At 32.9% G+C, this 20,179-nt stretch overlaps 1 protein-coding gene across 2 annotated transcripts; it reads right to left on the minus strand.

Moving 5' to 3' along the window:
* Window positions 1-1,949: 1,949 nt before the first annotated feature.
* On the minus strand, window positions 1,950-19,847 carry LOC130825301 (3beta-hydroxysteroid-dehydrogenase/decarboxylase). Of its 2 annotated transcripts, XM_057690456.1 has the most exons (12): window positions 19,342-19,847; window positions 14,840-14,929; window positions 14,464-14,597; window positions 14,208-14,378; window positions 10,667-10,783; window positions 10,505-10,584; window positions 7,172-7,376; window positions 5,802-5,919; window positions 4,903-5,077; window positions 3,690-3,834; window positions 2,984-3,047; window positions 1,950-2,903 (listed from the first exon to the last, which is right to left on the minus strand). In XM_057690456.1, the coding sequence occupies exons 1-12, from the start codon at window positions 19,574-19,576 to the stop codon at window positions 2,701-2,703; spliced, it is 1,737 nt and encodes a 578-aa protein (XP_057546439.1). In that variant the 5' UTR covers window positions 19,577-19,847; the 3' UTR covers window positions 1,950-2,700. The 2 variants fall into 2 exon arrangements, with proteins under 2 accessions (XP_057546439.1, XP_057546441.1); XM_057690458.1 differs by lacking the exons at window positions 1,950-2,903; window positions 2,984-3,047; window positions 3,690-3,834 and adding exons at window positions 3,948-4,035; window positions 4,116-4,185 and having other exon boundaries at window positions 19,342-19,811.
* Between the last annotated feature and the right edge of the window lie 332 nt (window positions 19,848-20,179).

Genomic DNA, 20,179 nt, shown 5'->3' on the forward strand with positions numbered 1-20,179 from the left:
GAATGAAAAATTAATGTAATTTTGGTTGAAAAATATCTTAGTTACCTTGATGTCCATATTTGTCCAACTTCATTCATCTAATTTTCTTCATAAAATCAATTCCAATACATTACCATTGAGAGAGGTCGTATTAGGTGGTAATGAAAGTTTTCAAACAAAAAAACTTTTTGTGATCAAAGTTTCATTACCATGGGAATAATATGGAATTTTTGACCAAATTTTACACTATAAATCATTCTCATTACCACCATTGAATACCACTAACCAAACGGACCGTGATGCCCATACTTGTCCAACTTCAATCACCTCATTTTTCTTCAGAAATTTCATTCAAATGCATTAACATTGGGAGAGGTGGTATAAAGTGGTAATAAAAATTTGTGAACAAAACAACTTTTTCGTGATCAAAGTTTCATTACCATGGGAATGACTTGAAACTTTTGATAAAATTTTATACTATAGATCATTCACATTACCGCCATTTACTATCACTAACCTAACGGGCCGTAAATGTTTTTAGGTGGAAATCAGTAAAAACAAAAACAAAGTTGAAAAATAAATTGATAATAAAAATGAATGATGAAGATGAAAAATAAGTTTGTAGATTACATTAAAAAAGGAGAGTGACACTATTGCTAAAATCAGTAAGACGTACTAAAATAAAAATACTGTTAATTGGAAAAGACAGAGTAGTACTATATTCATTCATTTTAATAAAATAGGTATATGTATTATATTTTTTATTAAGAAAAAAAACTATAAATTAACACTTAACCTTTTTAAGGAACATGATATGAGTATTTTTATTTAATAAAAATCATTTCACATTTTGGGGTTGGCACAATCTTAGAAAAAGGAAAAATTTTAAAAATTAATTAAAAGAAGCTATTTAGAATAGGAAACGGCCCTTTTTAGTTTAAAATTTTTTTTACTAATTCAATTAATTTCTATTGATAGTATATGAGTTTGACCGATCGAAATTAATTTTTACACAAAAATTCATTATAACGATTTTTTACTTATTGTAATTCATTTTACTGATTAAAATTTATTTTTACTGATTAATTATTTTTAAGGTGAACTAAATTATGTCTTACTCATTTAATTTCTTAGCTAATTTATTTTCTTCTCCCTCAACATCCCTTATTTGCTTATCAAAATTCCAGCATTTTCTACTGTAATTCTTAACAAATTTCTGTAGATTATTTCTACTTCAACATAAATCTAGACTAATGTTTATACTAATCAATTTCATACTTTTTTTTTGCACTTTTGAGGTATGTCAAATTCAATTAGAATTTGATTATTTGGTTTCAATCAAAAAAAAAGATCAATAATTTTTTTCCTAATCGTTGAAAATGTGAGTTGTATATCAAATTCAATGTTTAAATTTTTGTTATTTTTCTTTTTTTTTTTGGTGGATTAAGTTCAGCTGTCACATACTTCCTCTTGGGCGTTGTTAATTTGTCATCATATTATAATCATAATATTTACTAAAAAGAATGTAAAATGACACATGTCTTCATTCTAAGACTCATGTCACGTGGAATTATTTGATTGGATATCATTGTTTAAAAATGACAATTGTTTTAAAGAATTTTTCAATTGGATATCAATATTTGAATGTGGGATATCAATGTTTGAAAATTTCACCTCTCTAATGCATCAAATTGCTACCACTTTTTTAAGAAATTTTTTAAACATGAAAAATATTTGAATAAGATAACTATATCTAGAAATTTAAAAAATTATTGTTATAGTGATAACTATATCTAATTGAAAATATTTGAATAAGATAAAATAATATGTAATTTGATTATTAATTAAAACTAATATTTTTTATATCATTAAATTAAAAAAACATACATTGCACAAGTTTTTATACTAGTTTAAAATAATATACAGCGAACAATTGTTTTGAGTCTCTGATGCCAAAAATTTTAATCTTATGTGAAGATATGGTACTTCTAACTATCAAGAGCTTTTTGGTAATTCAAGTTTTTCCTTCATACTTTCTCCAATCTATTTTGTTCCAATGAGTGCATGGATTTTGCTCCATTCACTAATGTTGTATGTATTATTTCTAACGCATAAAAAATATAATTAGGTAGAATCTTATTTATTACGCTTTAATAATACTAGCATTTTCCAATCAGAGGTGTGTATGGTATGTTTAGTATGCGTTTATGGTATGTAAAGTAAACCCAAACACAAAATGCAATTATAAAACCAAGATGGATGTGTTCAAAACGAGAGCTTTCTGGTCACTCCAAGCTCAACTGAATAATCCACAGAAGTAAAAATGTTCTGAATTCTGATGTTAATTAAATGCTAAAAAAATCCACAGATATACTACATCTATTACACACCAAATAGTGAACTCAAACTAAAAATGTAATGTAGTACTACCCAAATTTAGCAAGAGTAGGTACCACCGAAAATCATCCTTAGAACAAGCACATAGAACTTTCTTATGTCGAACCACAGTGAACGCAGAGCAAATGTACTTGTAGTGTCAGGGCGACGCCACAACACTCAAACTAAGCCATGTGCCTTAAATCGATCAACTTTGAACTCAGAGAAACTACGGAGTCGTAAATTCAATGGTTATTGTGATTTTCAATGCTTGTTATCTTCAGATGGTCCAAGATCAGTAGATCCAATGGTAGGTCATATACATGAATTTATAGATCTCTACAGCTATTCCTTCATAATAGTCTGGACTTGGTTTTCACCCAAATCATCATCATTGGCCAAAAAGAACGAGGTAATGGGGGAAGGAAGGCTTCTTAGCAACAATGTCATCAAACTCTTCAAAATAACGACTATTACCCTAAAAACCCGATCAAGTTCACTTTCATATTGCTCATAGATAAAGAATGAAGTGAATGCAAACACCATCACTGCATTCATCCAAGTCAAAATAAGATCAACGGAGAGCTGGAAATATTGCATGAATAATTAATGAGAAGTGACAACTTACCTGCTCCAAACAACAATGCAGGTGAATGTGAGATCAATTTTAGACAATAAAGAAGAGTTGCTGCCTGCAATTAACAAGTAAACACTGGAGCAATCAGTGGAAAAAGAACTCACAAAATTCCTAAATTTCACGTTTCACAATCTGCAAAAGAGGTCTAGGAACATTAAATCAGTTCACTTCGCCAATGTACTCTATCTATCCCTAAATAATAAGCTAATTATGATTGTGATCCATTTTAATATTCTTAAGAGCAATTTGGAAAGTTCAAGGATTAGCTTCTTGATTTCAGAAGGCAAATTATTATTTTCTTAAAACTTGAAACTGGCATTTTGTGAGAGGCCAAAAGTAGATTTTGTGGCCTATAATCTTGGGGAAGGAGGAAAACAATTTTTGGAACACATTTTTAATTATATACTTATAATACAATACTCCTATATCCTATATACTTTGTCCCTCAGTCTCATGGAATTTGTAACATTTATAATTTGAGTGATGACCCCACGCTCTCTTTAATCGTCATCCGCACATTTTGATATTTTTTTTTTCTTATCCACACAATTCAAGTATTGTGTCTTATTCTACCTAAAACCAAACAACAAAATTAACAAAGTAACTTTATGTACTTGCTGCAAAACTTAAGGGACACAGGAGTATTAACTAGTGGACTAGAAGAATCCCAAGTCCCAACATGAATTTAACTGCATACCTTTAAGAATAAGCTCCAATCCTCTCCTTGAGCCAATGTTTTAGCAATTTTAATCCCTTCATTCCACACAAATGCTACATTGTCAAGCATATTTCTCACTGTCGGCTCCGAGATAGCAAAACAAGGCAAAGACATCTTCTGGAAGCTGACCAAATAATTAAGGCATGTCACTGCAATGGATCTCACCAATAATCTCTTGGAAACTAAATTTCACACAAAATGATCATAACAGCAGTAAGCAGCTTAAAGCAAACACACCATAGGAGCTACACCACCAGCCCCCTTTAATTTTTTTCCAGTCCTAAGCTCTTTGTCTGGCTACATATTGTCTTCTTCATTTTTCATCCTTCATAAGTAAAAGTTGTGTATTAATTAAATCAACCTTATTCTTGAATCTTGACCATTATCAGGCTAAATTTCACTCACCAATCAGGCAACTTCGATCCATAATTTCGCAAAAAAGTCAGCATGGGCAAACACTTTAAGAGTGGGAAGTCTGGGAACAGGAGTTATAATTACGATCAGCTACTATCCACCTTGGAGTGAAGCACCCAATCAAACTATCAAAGTATAGTACAATTTCCTTTGCCAATTTTAAGTGGGTGAGTGGTTTGGAAGAGGAGGGGGGGGAGGGGAGGGGGGTGTCGTGTAAGGTCAAGCCTCCTCACTTTGAGTGGGAAATCCACTCTCAATGAGGCCAATAGGAAGCAGCGTCCGGCAGCACTGAAAGAGAGCATGGTGAACTGCCATTAAGCACCTTGCTTACTACTCCTTCTATTCAGCCTACTTGTTCCACTTACCTTTTTTACATTTGTCAAGGCAACATTTTAACTCTTAATATTTTTAATTGTGCATAATTAAAAATCGTGAAAAGTTAATATTAATAATCTTTGCATTGAGATGAATCAAATAAGATCTCACTTGACTTGACTATGTTTTAACTTATAAATTAAGAAAAAAAATACAAATTAAGAGTGATCAGTGAATAGTGACCAAAAAGTAAATGGGACTAGTAGGCAAAATAAGAAGGGTAGAATACACTATAAGCCAACAGTTTAACAAGTCATACAGGAAAAAAAATACTTGAAGTATATAATAACACGAAATTTTTCCCATGGATGGAAACAGGGAACAAAAGCTAACAATGCAAAGGAAATAAATCTAAAGCACAAAACTGCTAGCCAGTTAAGGACTGCAATATTTCGCTACTTACATGTTAACAGGAAGTATGCTATTTACGAGGAGAAAAAATGTCGCCAGTAAGAGGAGTCCAGCCATGGATGAGATAAATGTCCGTCCACTAAGAAAAAACCAGTAGAACAAACCACAAGTAACAAGAAAACATGAAAAGGTCTCCATTTCATCCCTCCAAAGAAGAATATCAGCAACTGCAAGGACAGTTCAGAGTTGGAAAAATATAAGTGAACACCCTTCTTCTAAAACTTGGCAAGTATGATTAAAATTGTTTTAGAAAAAATGACCAGGTGATGAAAGAACTAAGAACAAAACCACCATAAACGGTAACCACAAACATAGAAGCTGAAATTGTTTGTTCACAACATGACACACATAAACACAGTAAATATATGACCAGTAAGAAATGGAAGCATAATATCATCACAACTTCTTTCTATCAATGGCTGTCGTTACAGAAAAGGCTAAATGCTCATGCCAGACTAATGGCTCCACAAAATCACTGCTGAAAATGACAATGCCGGTAGAGCTCAACCAACAGCTTTCTCGAAATGAATTTGTGCACAGATGTACACTATCATGGCTAAAAAAAGCTAAGGTTGGAAGTTATAATGAGATTACCCACTATACCTGGGAGTGTTGAGGTCATGGGTGTTCAAGTAGCCTGTTTGCATAAAAAGAACAGTGATGCAGCATAGACTTGAAACCCCTCTATAGAACTTTTTTTTTTGAGTGGACCCCTCTATAGAACTTACTAGCAGAGAACATATGTGCACAAGACTTATTATAGAAAAAATGTCATTAAAAGAGCTTAGAATATATAAAGGCATATCGAAACTAGAAACATCTTAATCAAACAAAATACTACTAGGAAAAAGATATATCCCAAAATCAAGACTTATTAAAACAAGTGACAACCTTTCCCATATCCCAAAATCGCTTCTGCTTTGGAGAATTCACTAAACTGATATTCTTTACGGGGTAATGAGCTTTTAGCCAAATGAGAATATGATTTGACTGTCAACGCTATACCTTCCTGCAACCATCATGCCCACACAGTTTAAAAAGATATATAAATAAATAAATAGAAACAGAGTCACAATCGCTATATAGGAAAAAGGTATTGGTTCTTATAGATGAAAATAAAAACTACTCAGAAGGTACAATAACCAAAAATAACTGAATCATAACACTGAACCTCTAAATGGAAAAGATCAGACATGATAAAGTGATAAACATAAGTCACAGACTCACAGAACTAATGGTTTATAGAACAGACTAAGAAGGAATAACGGGAAAACATCTTCACCATTTCTCCACAACATTTAAATTCCTAGCCATTTAAAATATTTTATGATATCAGTGTTTTCGCACATTATAATTTTTAACTCCCTTGAGTCCTGGGAAGACATGATTCTCTCTCGAGTGTTCACTTTCTTCTTAATTACCCTGTTTCTTTTTCGAGTTGAGAGCCATTTGGTATCAGGGTAATGGCAAGTTGTTCAAGTAAAATGACATGTTTCGCTGTGTCCAATCTGTTTATATAGCTTCAATATCATTGAACTTCTGTAGATAATCCAGTATATAGGACAAAGGTCTTGGTTCCTATCGATGAAAATAAGATCAGACATGATAAATATAAGCCACACAGACTCACAGAACTAGTGGTTTAAAGAACAGACTAAGAACGATCTACGGGATTTGGGATAACATCTTCACCATTTTTCCACAACATTTAAGTTTCTAGTCATTCACAATATTTTATGATATCAGTGTTTTTGCACACTATAATTTTAACCCCCTTCAATACTGGGAAGACATGATTCTATCTTGATTGTTCACTTTCTTCTTATTTCCCTCTATTTCTTTTTCGAGTTGAGAGCCATTTGGTATCAGGGTAATGGCAAGTTGCTGTTCAAGTAAAAGGAATTTTTTCACAGCGCCTAATCTATTTATATAAGCTTCAATATCATTAAACTTTTGTTTAAAAAAGGAAGACAGAGTAGACTAAAAAGTTCAAAATCAAGTTAGATGATAGATACTATAGCATAAAAGTAAGGATTCTTCTTCATGCCATCAAACCTATGCAGATAGATATGAACTTGCTCAAACAGAACCACATACAAAAATAGCAGGTCCATCAGCATGAACAGTTGCTAGCTTAAATATAATTCAGTCTTTCCCAATATGACATATAATTACCAAGGCAATCACATAAAGAGAGGTACAGGAAGAAGCAGCTTAAAGCACTGAAAAAACAGACATGTTGGCAAAATTGCAAAACTTACTTCCAAAGGAACAACAGGTGAGTATTTGATGTGTTCTGTAGCTGCACTACAGTTGAAAGTTCTGTTGAACAGTGATGATTCAACTGCAAACTGAGTTGACACCAATAGGTCATTGACATCAGAATCAGATTGCAACTCATAACGCATCCACCTCACTAGTGGAAGCATGAAACTGACAATCCTTGGAGGAACTCTAATACTTGGCCTACATTTACGGTTATAAAGCATTAAAGTTACAGACTCAGAGTTCAGCAATCAAACAATAGGGGATTAATCACAGCAAACGAAACACAAGCACTAAAACCTTGTGGCTAAATCTAAAAATAATAATGAAGTCAATACATTGTAAAGCATTAAAGACATGAGTTTATGAGCAATTATACTTCTTTGGTCCCTTTTATATTCCTGTATATACCATTAAGAGATGCATCCTTAACTTTGTTACACTTCTATATTTGGAAATGGGCCCACAATACATCCTTTCTCATAATCTCAACTACAAACTCATTTGTTCTCTTCATCTCATCCACATATTTTTTTCACGCACTAGTTTTTGGACTTATTCTCCTACTAATCTACTAAAAACAAAAAAAAAAATATTCATCTCCCTTGTAGAAATCTCAAGAGAACAAATGGAGTAATTCATAGCATCATAAGTGATTCAATATCAAACCAAACTTGCTTGGTGTAAGTGTTGGGATCCACCTAGTGACTAGGTGGTCACGGACTCACGGGTCATTCTTGCCACCTACAGTTCTTGGGGGCAGGATTTCCTTGTCCCCCCACCCCCACCCCTCACACACACACCTCAAACAACTCCCAAGTGGCTTGCTTTTGAAGGTTGAACAAGTTGATCCAAGCAAGTAAGTTTAGTTAGACCTTAGTATTACAAAACCAAATAAATAAGATCCAATACATTACTCCCACAAAAATATTCTCATTTTCCACGTGATGAAGTCTTCTAGCAGTAGTTGTTCACTTTTTGTTGAGGAAAAAAGCGCTAGATTTCATTTTGTTCAAAAACAACTCTACTTGTGAGTGCTTTGACATCTTAGTTTTAAAAAGGGCGAGGCACACTGAGGAGTGAAAGGCCCTTAGAGCCTAGGCGCAAAGCGCAAGGCGAAGGCGCAAGTTTTTTGTATGCGAGGCGCACTTTTTTGCTAAAGATTAAAATTCAATTTTAATACATATATAACCCTTCAAACAACATGATATTCATATTTAAGTATCAACAAACTTGAAAACATTTATTATTCTTGCATCAAACACCACTTTAGCACAAAACTATTATAATGAGAATACGAAGAATTCTCAAAGTTATTTTCTTCTTCGCATGCCTTTTGTTTTTCTTAAAGAAGGAACGATTTTTGGAACTTCATATTCAAGTAAATTTGAGTTTTGATTCTTCTTTTTCGAACAAACAAGGATAATTAATTACCCAACCCAATAAGAAGGCGCACAGGGCGCATGAGGCGTGAAGCGTATCGAGGCGCCCACCTCTTGTAGTGGGCTTTGCCTCACCCAATCGAGGCGTTTTCAGCCGAGCATGAGCTCGAGGCGCAAAGCAAGGCGCGCTTTTTAAAACTAAGTTTGACATTTACTATCGCGTACACGCAAGTAAATGGGGTTTCGTTAGGTTAACGGCACAATTTGCGCTAAACATCGTCACATCTTATGACGTGGAAAATGAAGACAAAAAGGGTTTTGGACCAAAGACAAAATGAGAAAATTGTGTACATTGGTTTGCTCATGTGAAAATAAGACAAAAAAGCACTTACCTATAAAACCAGAGGGTGAGATTTTGAGGAGATAGACCTATTTCCTAAGAAACCTATAGGAGTAAATAATGACTTTTAAATTGGAAATTGCGAGAGCATGACAATCAAAATGATATAAACCGGAAAGAAATATATATATATATATATATATATATATATATATATATATATATATATATATATATATATATATGAATGATAATTGAAATTAACATTTTGAGAAAGAGTGATAGAAATACGTTGAGAAGATGTACCATCATATTTGATAACCAATTCGAAATTATGTTAAAGAGATATACAAGAGAACCAATTCATCTTACGAGACTAATGGATAATTATGGAGTTAGAAAAAAAAAATTGTACATGGTTTTATTGACTTGAAAAAAACATACTAGCTACTAAGAGAAGTATTTTGATTGGTAATAACGACAAAGAAGGGTATTCTCTAGAAATACATTAATATAGTGCATGATATGTATCGAGAAGTAAAGACAAAAGTTATAAAATATGGAGGAGGAATAGAAAAGTTCTCAATTACAATTAGCATTCACCAAGGCTTGGTCAAAGTCCCTTTGTTTTTGCAAGGACTATAAATAAAATTACTTCATCGATCTAAGGAGACGTGCCTTGGTGCATGTTGTTTGCTGACTACATTGTTTGGTAGATGACAGCACAAATTGAGTATGATTAAATGTTATTTTAGAATGATGGAGAAAAGTTTTGGAGTCATGTGGGAGTAAATGTTATTTTAGAACGATGGAGAAAAGTTTTGGAGTCATGAGGGTTTAAACTATGTAGAAGTAAGACGGGGTACTTGAAGTGTAACTTAGCACAAATGAAATCGAGAGAGACTAACACTTTGGGACCATATTTCAAAATGGTGGGGAATGGAAATATCCAAAAGGCGTGACTCATAGGATTAAGCGCATATTGATATTGACATTATTAGTTGAAAATTGGTATTAAAAACATAAGAGAATATATCATAGTCTTTGCTAGTGACGATCTCTCCGGCTAATTTGTTTTGTTCATGCAATTAACCTTACAATATATTGTTAGGATTAAGGCTTTGAAGTTGTATATCCACAACGGTATCTTTCCCAAATAAAAACATGAAATTATGAACATGAGAAATATTGAATCTTCCCATGAAACAAACCAATTGACTCAAATTAAGATGTCAAGATCTTTCAAATTTTTCAAAAAACAATTACACCCAAAACTCTATTATCTTTAATTTCCCTTTGTTTTCCCTGGAAATATCATCCCCAATGTCCACTTTACATTTCACACCTTAACTTTTTAAAGAAAGAATACAAGACAATATTACATTAAAAGAAATTTCATCGCACAAGAATATAGATGTTGATAGAGTATCATAATTCATAATAGAAGGAACTTATACTTCTATTGATACATTATTGACATATGAATGGTCAGAGGTGTGTGCCTAAGACCATAAATGTTAGAATGTGAAATGTAAACTGTGATGAAAGGAGTAATATGCTAGCAAGGAAGAAAACAATTATGGGAAAAAAGAGCTCCATCAGCACACCTTTTATAACCCAAGCCTTCATATATCTGACATGCAAACTCCCAATAGTTCCTAGGTTCAAGATTTGTGATAAAAAATGCCTATACAATAACACACAAATCATTATCTTTCACATAAATGGCCTACAATGAAGTAAGGAAAACATTCAAGATGACCATGTACCTTTCCTGCAACAGATATACTTTGAGAAGTTAGAGCTTCTGCAGCACAGATATTAGCATGGGCCACATTCTCAACATAGGTGAAGTCGGACAGAATATCACCACTGCCTAAAACAAACTGAATATTGGATATATAAAGGAGTTAACTTGAAAGAACCATGGGCATTGCAAAGCAAACAATGAGGCATAGCAATTTAAAATACAAAGACGGGATGAGGGAAGGGTGATATTAACAGGTACAATCCCACATTAGGGTCTTAGGCTGCTGTAAGTTCCTAATTATGGGATGATAATTATTTTGCACCCACCCCAGATTATAAAAGTATAATAGAAGCCTTTTTGTTCGTCTACTCAAAACTTTGCTCATGCAATTTCATCAAAAAAAAAATAGATCAGCAAAAAAAAAAAGTATATTTGGGTGTACTTACCTAATACCCACACTTCGCAATCAGAGATGGAAAAAATCTGACGCAAAATGCAAACTCAACCCGAAGGTCAAGGATTTTGACGAGTTCAAGTAAATGGTTTGACATGATATATTTTTTAACTAGGTTGGGTTAGGGCTGCAAACATCTATTAATCTGACAAATGACGCAAACTCAACCCGAAGGTTAATCGAAACAACCTCTTTGATATTATAAGGTAGGTGGGACTACGGGAGCCACTTAATAACATAAGGGCAATGGGATGTTTTTGTAATTTTTTCTAACCATAATTTTGTACTTTGATTGGCAAATTAAGTTCATTTGATCTTTGTTTATAAGAAATTATTAAATTTTACTTCCATATTTAAAAAATTTTTGTTTAAACTTAGTTAAATAAACTGCACTAATTTATGTGAAGTTATGGATGATGTTTGTTATCAATAGTCAATTAGAAAACATATTCTCTATCTTAACAAGGATGAGGTTACTTACTTTCGATCCCCAAAACCCCACTTAGGTGGGAGACTAGATGGAAATTTCTCAAAGACATTGAAGGTATTAGAATGTTGTATATTTAGACTAGTTGCATTGAATTGAAAAAGGAAACAAAAAAATAAAATTATAAGCAATTTAACTGTAAGTCAAATACGGCACGCTTAATTCACGAGTTAGAGTCATAATGGTAAACTGTTAAATCAGTCCCGATCACGACAAAAGTAATGATTAGTTCGATATGACGCATTGGTCTGTGTATTGTCAAACAATATATTTGATTTGTAACTCTTTAGTTTTAATATACTATTTTTAATTAAGGAAAAATTATAAGAAACTACCTTATCTATAGGTCTATTTGCAAAAATCTACCTTATATATTTTTTTTTTTTCAAAAAACTACCTAATATAATATATTTCTCTGCAAATGACTACCACTTAACAGAAAATGTTTAATTGACCGTTAAGTTTGAGGGTTTGACCAATCTGAGAGGTTAAGTAGTCTATGTGGCAGTATCTCATTAGTTCTCGTATTTTTAAATAATTAAAAATTAAAACACATAAATTAAAAAAAGAAAATAAAAGATATTTGACGTCATTTTTACCCATCATAACGATATTTTTTCAGAAAACGGACGTCATAATTACCCTTATGGGATAACTCTTTCGAAAATCCAGTCAGAACAAGTATTTATTTTCGAAAGAGTTACCCCAAAAGGATAATTGCGACGTCCATTTTTTGAAAAGATATCATTATGATGGGTAAAAGTGACATTAAATATCTTTTTCAGTTTATGTGTCGGGAAATAGGTGAAAAAGTACTTGTTTCGACCGGATTTTCGAAAGAGTTATCCCATAAGAATAATCCTAAGTCGTGACGTCCGTTTTCTGAAAAAATATCGTTATGATGGGTAAAAATGACGTCAAATATCTTTTATTTTTTTTGTTAATTTATGTGTTTTAAGTTTTAATTATTTAAAAATACGAGGACTAATGAGATACTGTCACATAGACAACTTAACCTCTCAAATCGGTCAAACCCTCAAACTTAACAGTTAATTCACGTATTATATTAAGTGATACTGTGGTAGTCATTTGCAGAGAAATGTATTACATTAGGTAGTTTTTTGCAAAAAACACATACACAAGATAATTTTTTGCAAATAGACCTATAGATAAGGTAGTTTCTTATAATTTTTCCTTTAATTAATATTGAAAAAAAGTTGAAGTCTAGATTTTTGAAATTCTATAATGATGTTCTCATAAAAAAATTTGTAATGATCTCAAAATTAACTTGCTTTTAAACAGATTTATGGTGATAAAAAAGAACTTACAAAGCTGAAAAAAAAAACGTAAAAGTACCAATGGTAAAATTAAAAATAAAAGCTGAAGAGCTCTCTAAAGCGGTCAGGGGGAGAACTGGAGATTATAGAGCTCAAAAAGAAATATATAACATGGACAAATAATAGGTTGACATCCCTCTTTTAATTTGAAAAAAGGAAGAGAAAGTGGTTGGTCCACTATCCACCTCTCTTTCTTTTCTATTTAAAAAGTTAAACAAGAAATTGTCAGGTAATCACTTATCTAAACCTATATTGATGGACAAAGTAATAAACTTCCATGCCTCCATAAACTTAACTACATTGATGAATAGAGGGCAAAGCTTATTAGATGTTTTTTTTTTGTCGTAATTAGTGGAAGAATTTCGCAAACGAGTAGATAAAAGAAATGTGTGGATAAGATGAAAAGAGCGATTGAGTTTGTAGATGAGATAAAGAACGAGATTGAGTTTGTTGGATGGATTAGGAGAAAGATTCAGGGGTCATGGCCAAACAAGAAAAGCAAATTATAATTATTAGAAATATGAATTGTAAGGAGCATTCATCTCATGCATTTACTTTAGGAACCCCAAGAGAAATTTTCGAAACTTCACATCCAGATTCGAAGAAAAGAAAAAACAACAGATGTTTCTCCTACTTTTCTTTTTCCTCATATTTGCTTGATAAGTGATAGATCTTTGAGTTATAAAGCTGGAATTCATATTGAATTTAAGACATTTAAGAAAAATTGAGTAGCAAATTCATATTAAATTAAGATATTTAAGAAAAATTATATTAGCTCAACATTTGGCATTTTTCCATGTAACCGTACACATCTGACGATCTAGCTGAAAATTCGTTATATCTCGGACAGTATGCATCCGCCACCACATGTTTGCACTATGGTTAAGATAAAAGGGAGCCAACCTACCAACTTAATTTAAGATAAACTAACGCAAGCCAAATGAACACGTTGCCAATTATACTTGAAATCGAGTGCAAGATACTATTTCACAGGTTTTAGCAAGTTGTCTGCCTAATTAATATTCCACATCTACCCTTTTTGTGTCTCCAACAATAATATGCTAATATCAAATAAAAAGAGGGAGCAGCCAAAAATGAAAAAAAATTACACATTCCATATCATTGACAAAAGCAGCAGGTTTTCCATGACGTGTAGTTCATGAATTTAACTTATCAAAGTAAAACATTAACAATAATAATTCCCACACACACACCAAAAAAAACGAAAAGAAAAGAAAAGATAAATTTAGGAAGAGAGATCAGACATGGATAATTACCAGACCTTTGCCCAAACAGAATTTGCTTGATTCACCATGCCACGCACAAAATTTGTATCTGAAGGTCCAAAGACATTGCTAGGACGAAGAACACATGTCAATAAACCATCATGTTCGTTAGAAGATAAAACAAGAGCTTCTGCTTGAGCCTTCATCTCCGTTAACATATCTGTACACTGTATCAAAGTAAAGGGTCAACTGAAACCCACATCTTAAAGCAACACGTAAAATGAGAAAGAAATTCCTGCAATGCATACATACTTTCGGAGGGTAAGGCATAGACTCATCCCCTTTTCTTATATGATGAGAACCATCAAAAATGACATCAGCAAAACTGTTGTATATTAGTCGTTTGACTTTACACTCCTGACAAGCATTTATGACATTTTTGGCACCTAATTGACAAAAGCAAGATGAATTATAAATTAGTATCGGTATCACTTGATTCGCTAATCTCCTAGTGAATCGGAAAAGATGATTTATGGTCATTTTGGGGCTACTTTTGGGTCATTTTGGGCGAATCGCTGTTTCAAAAAGGGATTAGCCGTCGAATTATGCTACATTGATTAGTACTGTAGTAATTTTGCAACAAATTTAAAACTCCACCTGTATACACTTTTATCTAAGAAACAATTACCTTGAACAATATACATGTAGTTTTCATAAAGATTATACTGGGATGCATCACAAGTCCCAGCAACAAAAACGACAGACGCACCGTCAACAACTGCAAAATGGAACAATGTAATAGTAATTTAGTCATCAGATGATCAGATCTCAGTCTGCTGAAGTCATACGGCAACTAGAAGTAATATGCCAAAAGAAGATTGTAACAGTGAGGCAATTGAATCAGTGAACAAGTGTAACAAATGACTAGTCAACCCAAGACATAAACTAAAAGAAACCACTGCAACCAGTTTCTCCAATGCTAGCTACAGCAAGACCTTAAAATAAGAACTACAATGTCTAAATGACAGTAATAGGAAACTAAAACAAATCATTACAACAAGTTAAAAAACATCCTAATAAGTGCAGCTTATGGACTTTTTGGTGTGATTTTTGCACTAAAGAGTTTTAATAGCTCAACAAGAAACAATCCATTGCTAATAGCTCAGCAGAAATTCTATGTCAAAACAGCACAGGGATAAATATAGGTGAACCGTAAAATCAGATGTCATTCTCTACAAGGTTTTCGCCCGCACTTTCACACTAATTCCATAATAACATTCTATATCAACAAAGGCTACAAAATTATATTATGTGCAGGGTTTGGATGAATAAAAGAAGAAAAACATTTACTTAAAAAAAAAAACAGTTGTTACAGAAAAACTGCAGGATACAGCATGTCACACCCAACCAACAAAAATCCTTAACCTTTCAACTTTCCAATTCAATCCAATCATAGTTGTTAAAATTTTTCGATTCTAATCTATAGCTGATGTTGGTAGGATCTTATAATCCTAATTGGAATAAAATTTTGAAGAGGTTGGATCAAAGCACGATTCTACGATCCTATGATTCAATGCAGCAAAAACTCAGTGTCGATTATAAATAATTTTTCTTATGAACAAATCTTTCACTCATTTCTTTCATCTACACACTTATGCTTGAAAGAATTCCATAATTTAAATCTAAAAGTTACAATTCGTTACTGATAAAATTTTAAACTGATTATTGAATGATTTTCTTTCCTAACCTAAAAAAAAGTTGAAGAAATTTTATTTACAATTTTATCTTTTAAAATGAATATTTATGACTTCTGATTACAAATTTTAGTCATGTATAAGTTTATTTGTAGCTACCGGTATGATTCTGCCCCTATTGTTGATTTTAAGTAGGATCTCGATCCTCATAACTTTAATTCCAATCCTTTTAATCAAAAATTGAAGGAGTAATGTATGATAAACTTAGGCTTACAGGAATTCACCAAACATCAGAAGTTTACGGCCATTTTATAGTGCAAAAACAAAGCCGCTCATTTCTCCTTTCTCCACTGGGGTTCCAAATACAAATAGAAGCAATATCCTAACAAAATACTAACTTACTTATCATGACATAGAAAGAACAAAATAAGACCTTTGAAGAGATATAATATGACCACTGGAAGAAAAATGGAAGATAGATTGATGGGGAATGGTGCTTGCTATTTTAGTAAGTTGCTCTTTCACAATTAGGCTATTTCATCAAAAAAGAACAGGGAAAGACCTCACTTTCTGGTGGGGGTGACCTTTATATCAAGGTGCATACACTTCACAGATTTTTTTTTAAGTTGAATTACACAAGAGATTTGGAAGAAAACTAACATTGTATGACTTGCGTCCTTGTATAATTACTCCTTTACTATAGAAGCAGAGATAATCTAAAATTAAAACAGTCACAATGCTTTTCCTTGTAAACATAGTTTTAAAAAGTGCACTGAAAAACGTCTAGACTCTAGGTGAGGGTAGGTAATCAGAAAAACGCTTTTCTTATTCTAGGCAAAGAGAAATCCACGAGACGTAAGAAAGTCTGCACTTTTTTGCAGATTGTGTGCTTCTTGTTGCTTAAGTAGAAACACACTTGAGAGATGTGCTTTAAAACTTATCAAAAAAACAATTGTTTTGTTCAGATATAATCTTCCTTGTGCTTTGAAATCCTCATTGACCAAAATCCCTAAAGTAACTATATTAAATTTCTTGATTGAAAACCAAATAAATCCAAAACATGGAAAACCCTAATTCCAAAAGCTAGTTCAAAATAAATGAGTTATAGCCAACAAGTGTGACAGACACAACCTTTCCAAGTCATTCCACCTACGCTCTAGTGAAGCTTTTGCCTGTATATTTATTTTGTAGATCAAAAGGTCTCTCTAACCTACACTAGCCTTTTGGGATGAGTTCTTGTGTAGTTGTGTTTGATCTATAACATTGGTATTAAAGCCAACTTGGAGTAGTAGTCCATGGGAGGTGCAGTTGTGGCCAGCGTGGTCGAGATCAACGAGGACATTGGGCCTTATAGGAGTCGAATATAATGGATTTGAGGTCATTTCAAGGTATGAATCTAGTCTTACATTGAAGTTTGTCCAGCTAATGATATCTATAGATCAAAAGGTTAACTCACCTAGTCCTTTGAGATGAGTTCTTCTATTTGATCTATAACACATGTCACTTGTTTGTTACATCTCTCTCTTCCTTTTTATCTTAACTCAAAAGTCCTCTTCAAGTCCTTTGCTATTTCTCTCTCTTCCCTTTCTCTTTTTTTTCCTCCTTTTTCGTTACTCCCCTACAAATGCACACCCTCTCTAATATCTCTTCTATTTTCTATTTTTAAATCATGGTCACCATTCTAACGTCACGTGCACAAGCCAATTGACCCTCTTTTTACCCTATCAAACTAACCCAAGTCAATTGCATTAAAATCTAGTGAGGGGCATAGAACTGAAAATATAGTTGATTATTATATTATTAAGGAATTATTTTCGAGGCCCTTTTTCCTTTATTTTTTCTTCATTTGGAGCTCTATTCATCCCATATTAGTATATTACAAATTGCAAAGAAAATTATAAGATGTAATGACATTTGGGCAATGAACTTTGTTGTAGCTTCTAAGCCATCCAAGCATCACATATTAAATCTGAAAGTACTCCAAATACAACTAAACAAGTACATTTTTCTCCCTAAACATGTAAATAACAATACATAATTCAATAAAACCCACTTATTGTCCTCACAGTTTGATCATGACACATTCAATAAAACTCACTTTCAAAAGCAAACTCGGAGCAATAATTATTAAGCCTAAAAACCTCTTTGAAGCTTCCAAACTCAATTAAACACCTTTAAATCGTATAAATACATATAATCCATCAGCCCAAAACCAGTTGTTTCATATCATCCACTTCTCACTTGCCAAAAGCATACTCAATATATTGACTAATCCCACTATGTCAATAAGATAAAAACTATACCCAAACCGTACATAAGTACTTATCCAAATAGCCAAGGTAATTAGGACATAAGCCTAATTCTATTTCAAAATACATCAGTGTTAATTGAACTCTTCGTTTCACCTAAAGAACCTATATTATATCCTCGACACTACCACATTGATATGACACCAAAATCAATGAAATATTTTTGCAAAATAGTCAAGTCCAACGATTTGACACATGATTCTAGAAACTGATAAAAAGTATTCTTCTTGCTCACTAACTATATATCAAAACGTCTATAATAAACAAAATATATATTAAATTTGTTTATGTTGTGCCTTCCACTCATTAAAAACATGTTGCACCTTCAATCATATGCATAGGCCTTTTTTGCGGAGAGGAAATTAATCCAAAATTAGATTGCTCAATTTAGAGATCTCACCAGCTAATCTGCTATGAGAATGTTTGAAGATAACAAAGTTAGAAAAGAGAATTAGGCTATGTACTCTCATTTCAAATATTGTGATAGAAATTTTACTTAAAGAGTTGTCTTGGTCATTTTACTACTCAAACAAGTGATAAAATATTAATGTCATTTTTCTTGTTTCTGCAAGTTCAAAACTAGAAGTTATCATATGACTTTTACCAAACACCAAACCGTAATGCTTATCCAAACCACTTCATTCAATACAATATCAATTATCTTAATATATCCCACCACCAATTCTCTTATAAAAATATCCGCTTGTCCCTAAACACAGCCAAAGTGACGGAAAATAGAGGCCATTCAAGCCTTCACACAGAGCTGTACACTAAATAACTCATGCAATACGCCAACACTTCAAGACACCCCTATCGAAAATCTCTTTCTCTCCAACTAAACCTTGTACCACTTAAAACTAGTAGATCCCAATCAAATTACTGCCAATTTCTAAAATTGAGATAATCTCCTAACTTAAACTTCATCCATCAGTTTGCTCCACCAACATTTTACCAATGTAAAATTAAACACTTCTCATCACAAATGAAGAAAAAATTTAACAGCATTACTCAAATTCTATCAGAATAATACTCATGTTCTACGGCATTAACAAAAATACAAAATCAGACGACACAACAAAAATATGCAAACCAAATCTAATCATTAGGCAAGGTAAACAACGGCAAAAAAAGATCAAAATCAAGAACAATCAAGTTTGAAGAACCCTTGAACAAAATTAAAAGATGACCTTGAACAAGATGAGATTTAACACGAACATCGACTTGAGCATGACAGGCACGACCATCAGAAACAGCTTTCAAAAAGAGAGATTGCTGCTCGACATGAAGACTCGGCGAAGTATCGACGATTCGAACAATCCAATTGCCGTGTTCCAAAAGCCTCGAAACAAGGCATTTACCAATAAAACTCTGTCCACCGATAACGACGCAAGTTGTTTTAGGGTTTCGGATGTGATCTTCCATGGCTATGGCTATGGCTATGGCTATGGCGTCTCTCTAACTCACTGGAAATTGAAAGAGAAAGAGAGAACGAAGATGGCGGGGCAATGTGAAGGAAACGTAAAGATTCAATTTAGGCGAAATTGAGTGTAATTGAGGAGTGAATTTGGTGGGGACGAAGAAAAGGAATGGTGGAGCCACGGAAGGAGGGTAGAGAAAGAAAATGATTAGGGCAACGGCAACACCAACTCCACCAAATTTCAAGATTTAGAAGAAAAAAAATTAACCCATCCCAATTAAATGCATAATGCATCAAATATGGGATGTGCTACTAATTTTGCAATATATTTTGGTTTTTGATGATCCTTTCTAAATAGGAAACAGAACTAGTTGGTTCAATCTAGGTTTAGGGTCGACTGAAGCAGATTCAAGCACATATTTAATGGATTATTAAAGTATAAATGAATATCTGATGGATTAGGGTATAATTCGATTCGATTGAGTGGATAAGTTTCGGTGCGATTTGAAATTAACTTTGAATGTCATATTTTCAATTTATTATCGATTCAATTTTACTTCATTTTAGTATAAATTTTCGGTACGGATTCGGTTTGATTGGAGTACTGA

Source organism: Amaranthus tricolor, chromosome 10 (assembly GCF_026212465.1).
Source record: "Amaranthus tricolor cultivar Red isolate AtriRed21 chromosome 10, ASM2621246v1, whole genome shotgun sequence".
Lineage (NCBI taxonomy): Eukaryota > Viridiplantae > Streptophyta > Magnoliopsida > Caryophyllales > Amaranthaceae > Amaranthus > Amaranthus tricolor.

Coding starts and splice junctions, on each gene's coding strand:
- LOC130825301 (XM_057690456.1), bottom strand. CDS start 19,576: ATGGAAGATCACATCCGAAACCCTAAAACAACTTGCGTCGTTATCGGT. Junction 14,930..19,341: donor TAAATCTCATCTTGTTCAAG/GTCATCTTTTAA, acceptor TCCATTTTGCAG/TTGTTGACGGTGCGTCTGTC. Junction 10,784..14,207: donor CAAATTCTGTTTGGGCAAAG/GTCTGGTAATTA, acceptor TCCAATATTCAG/TTTGTTTTAGGCAGTGGTGA.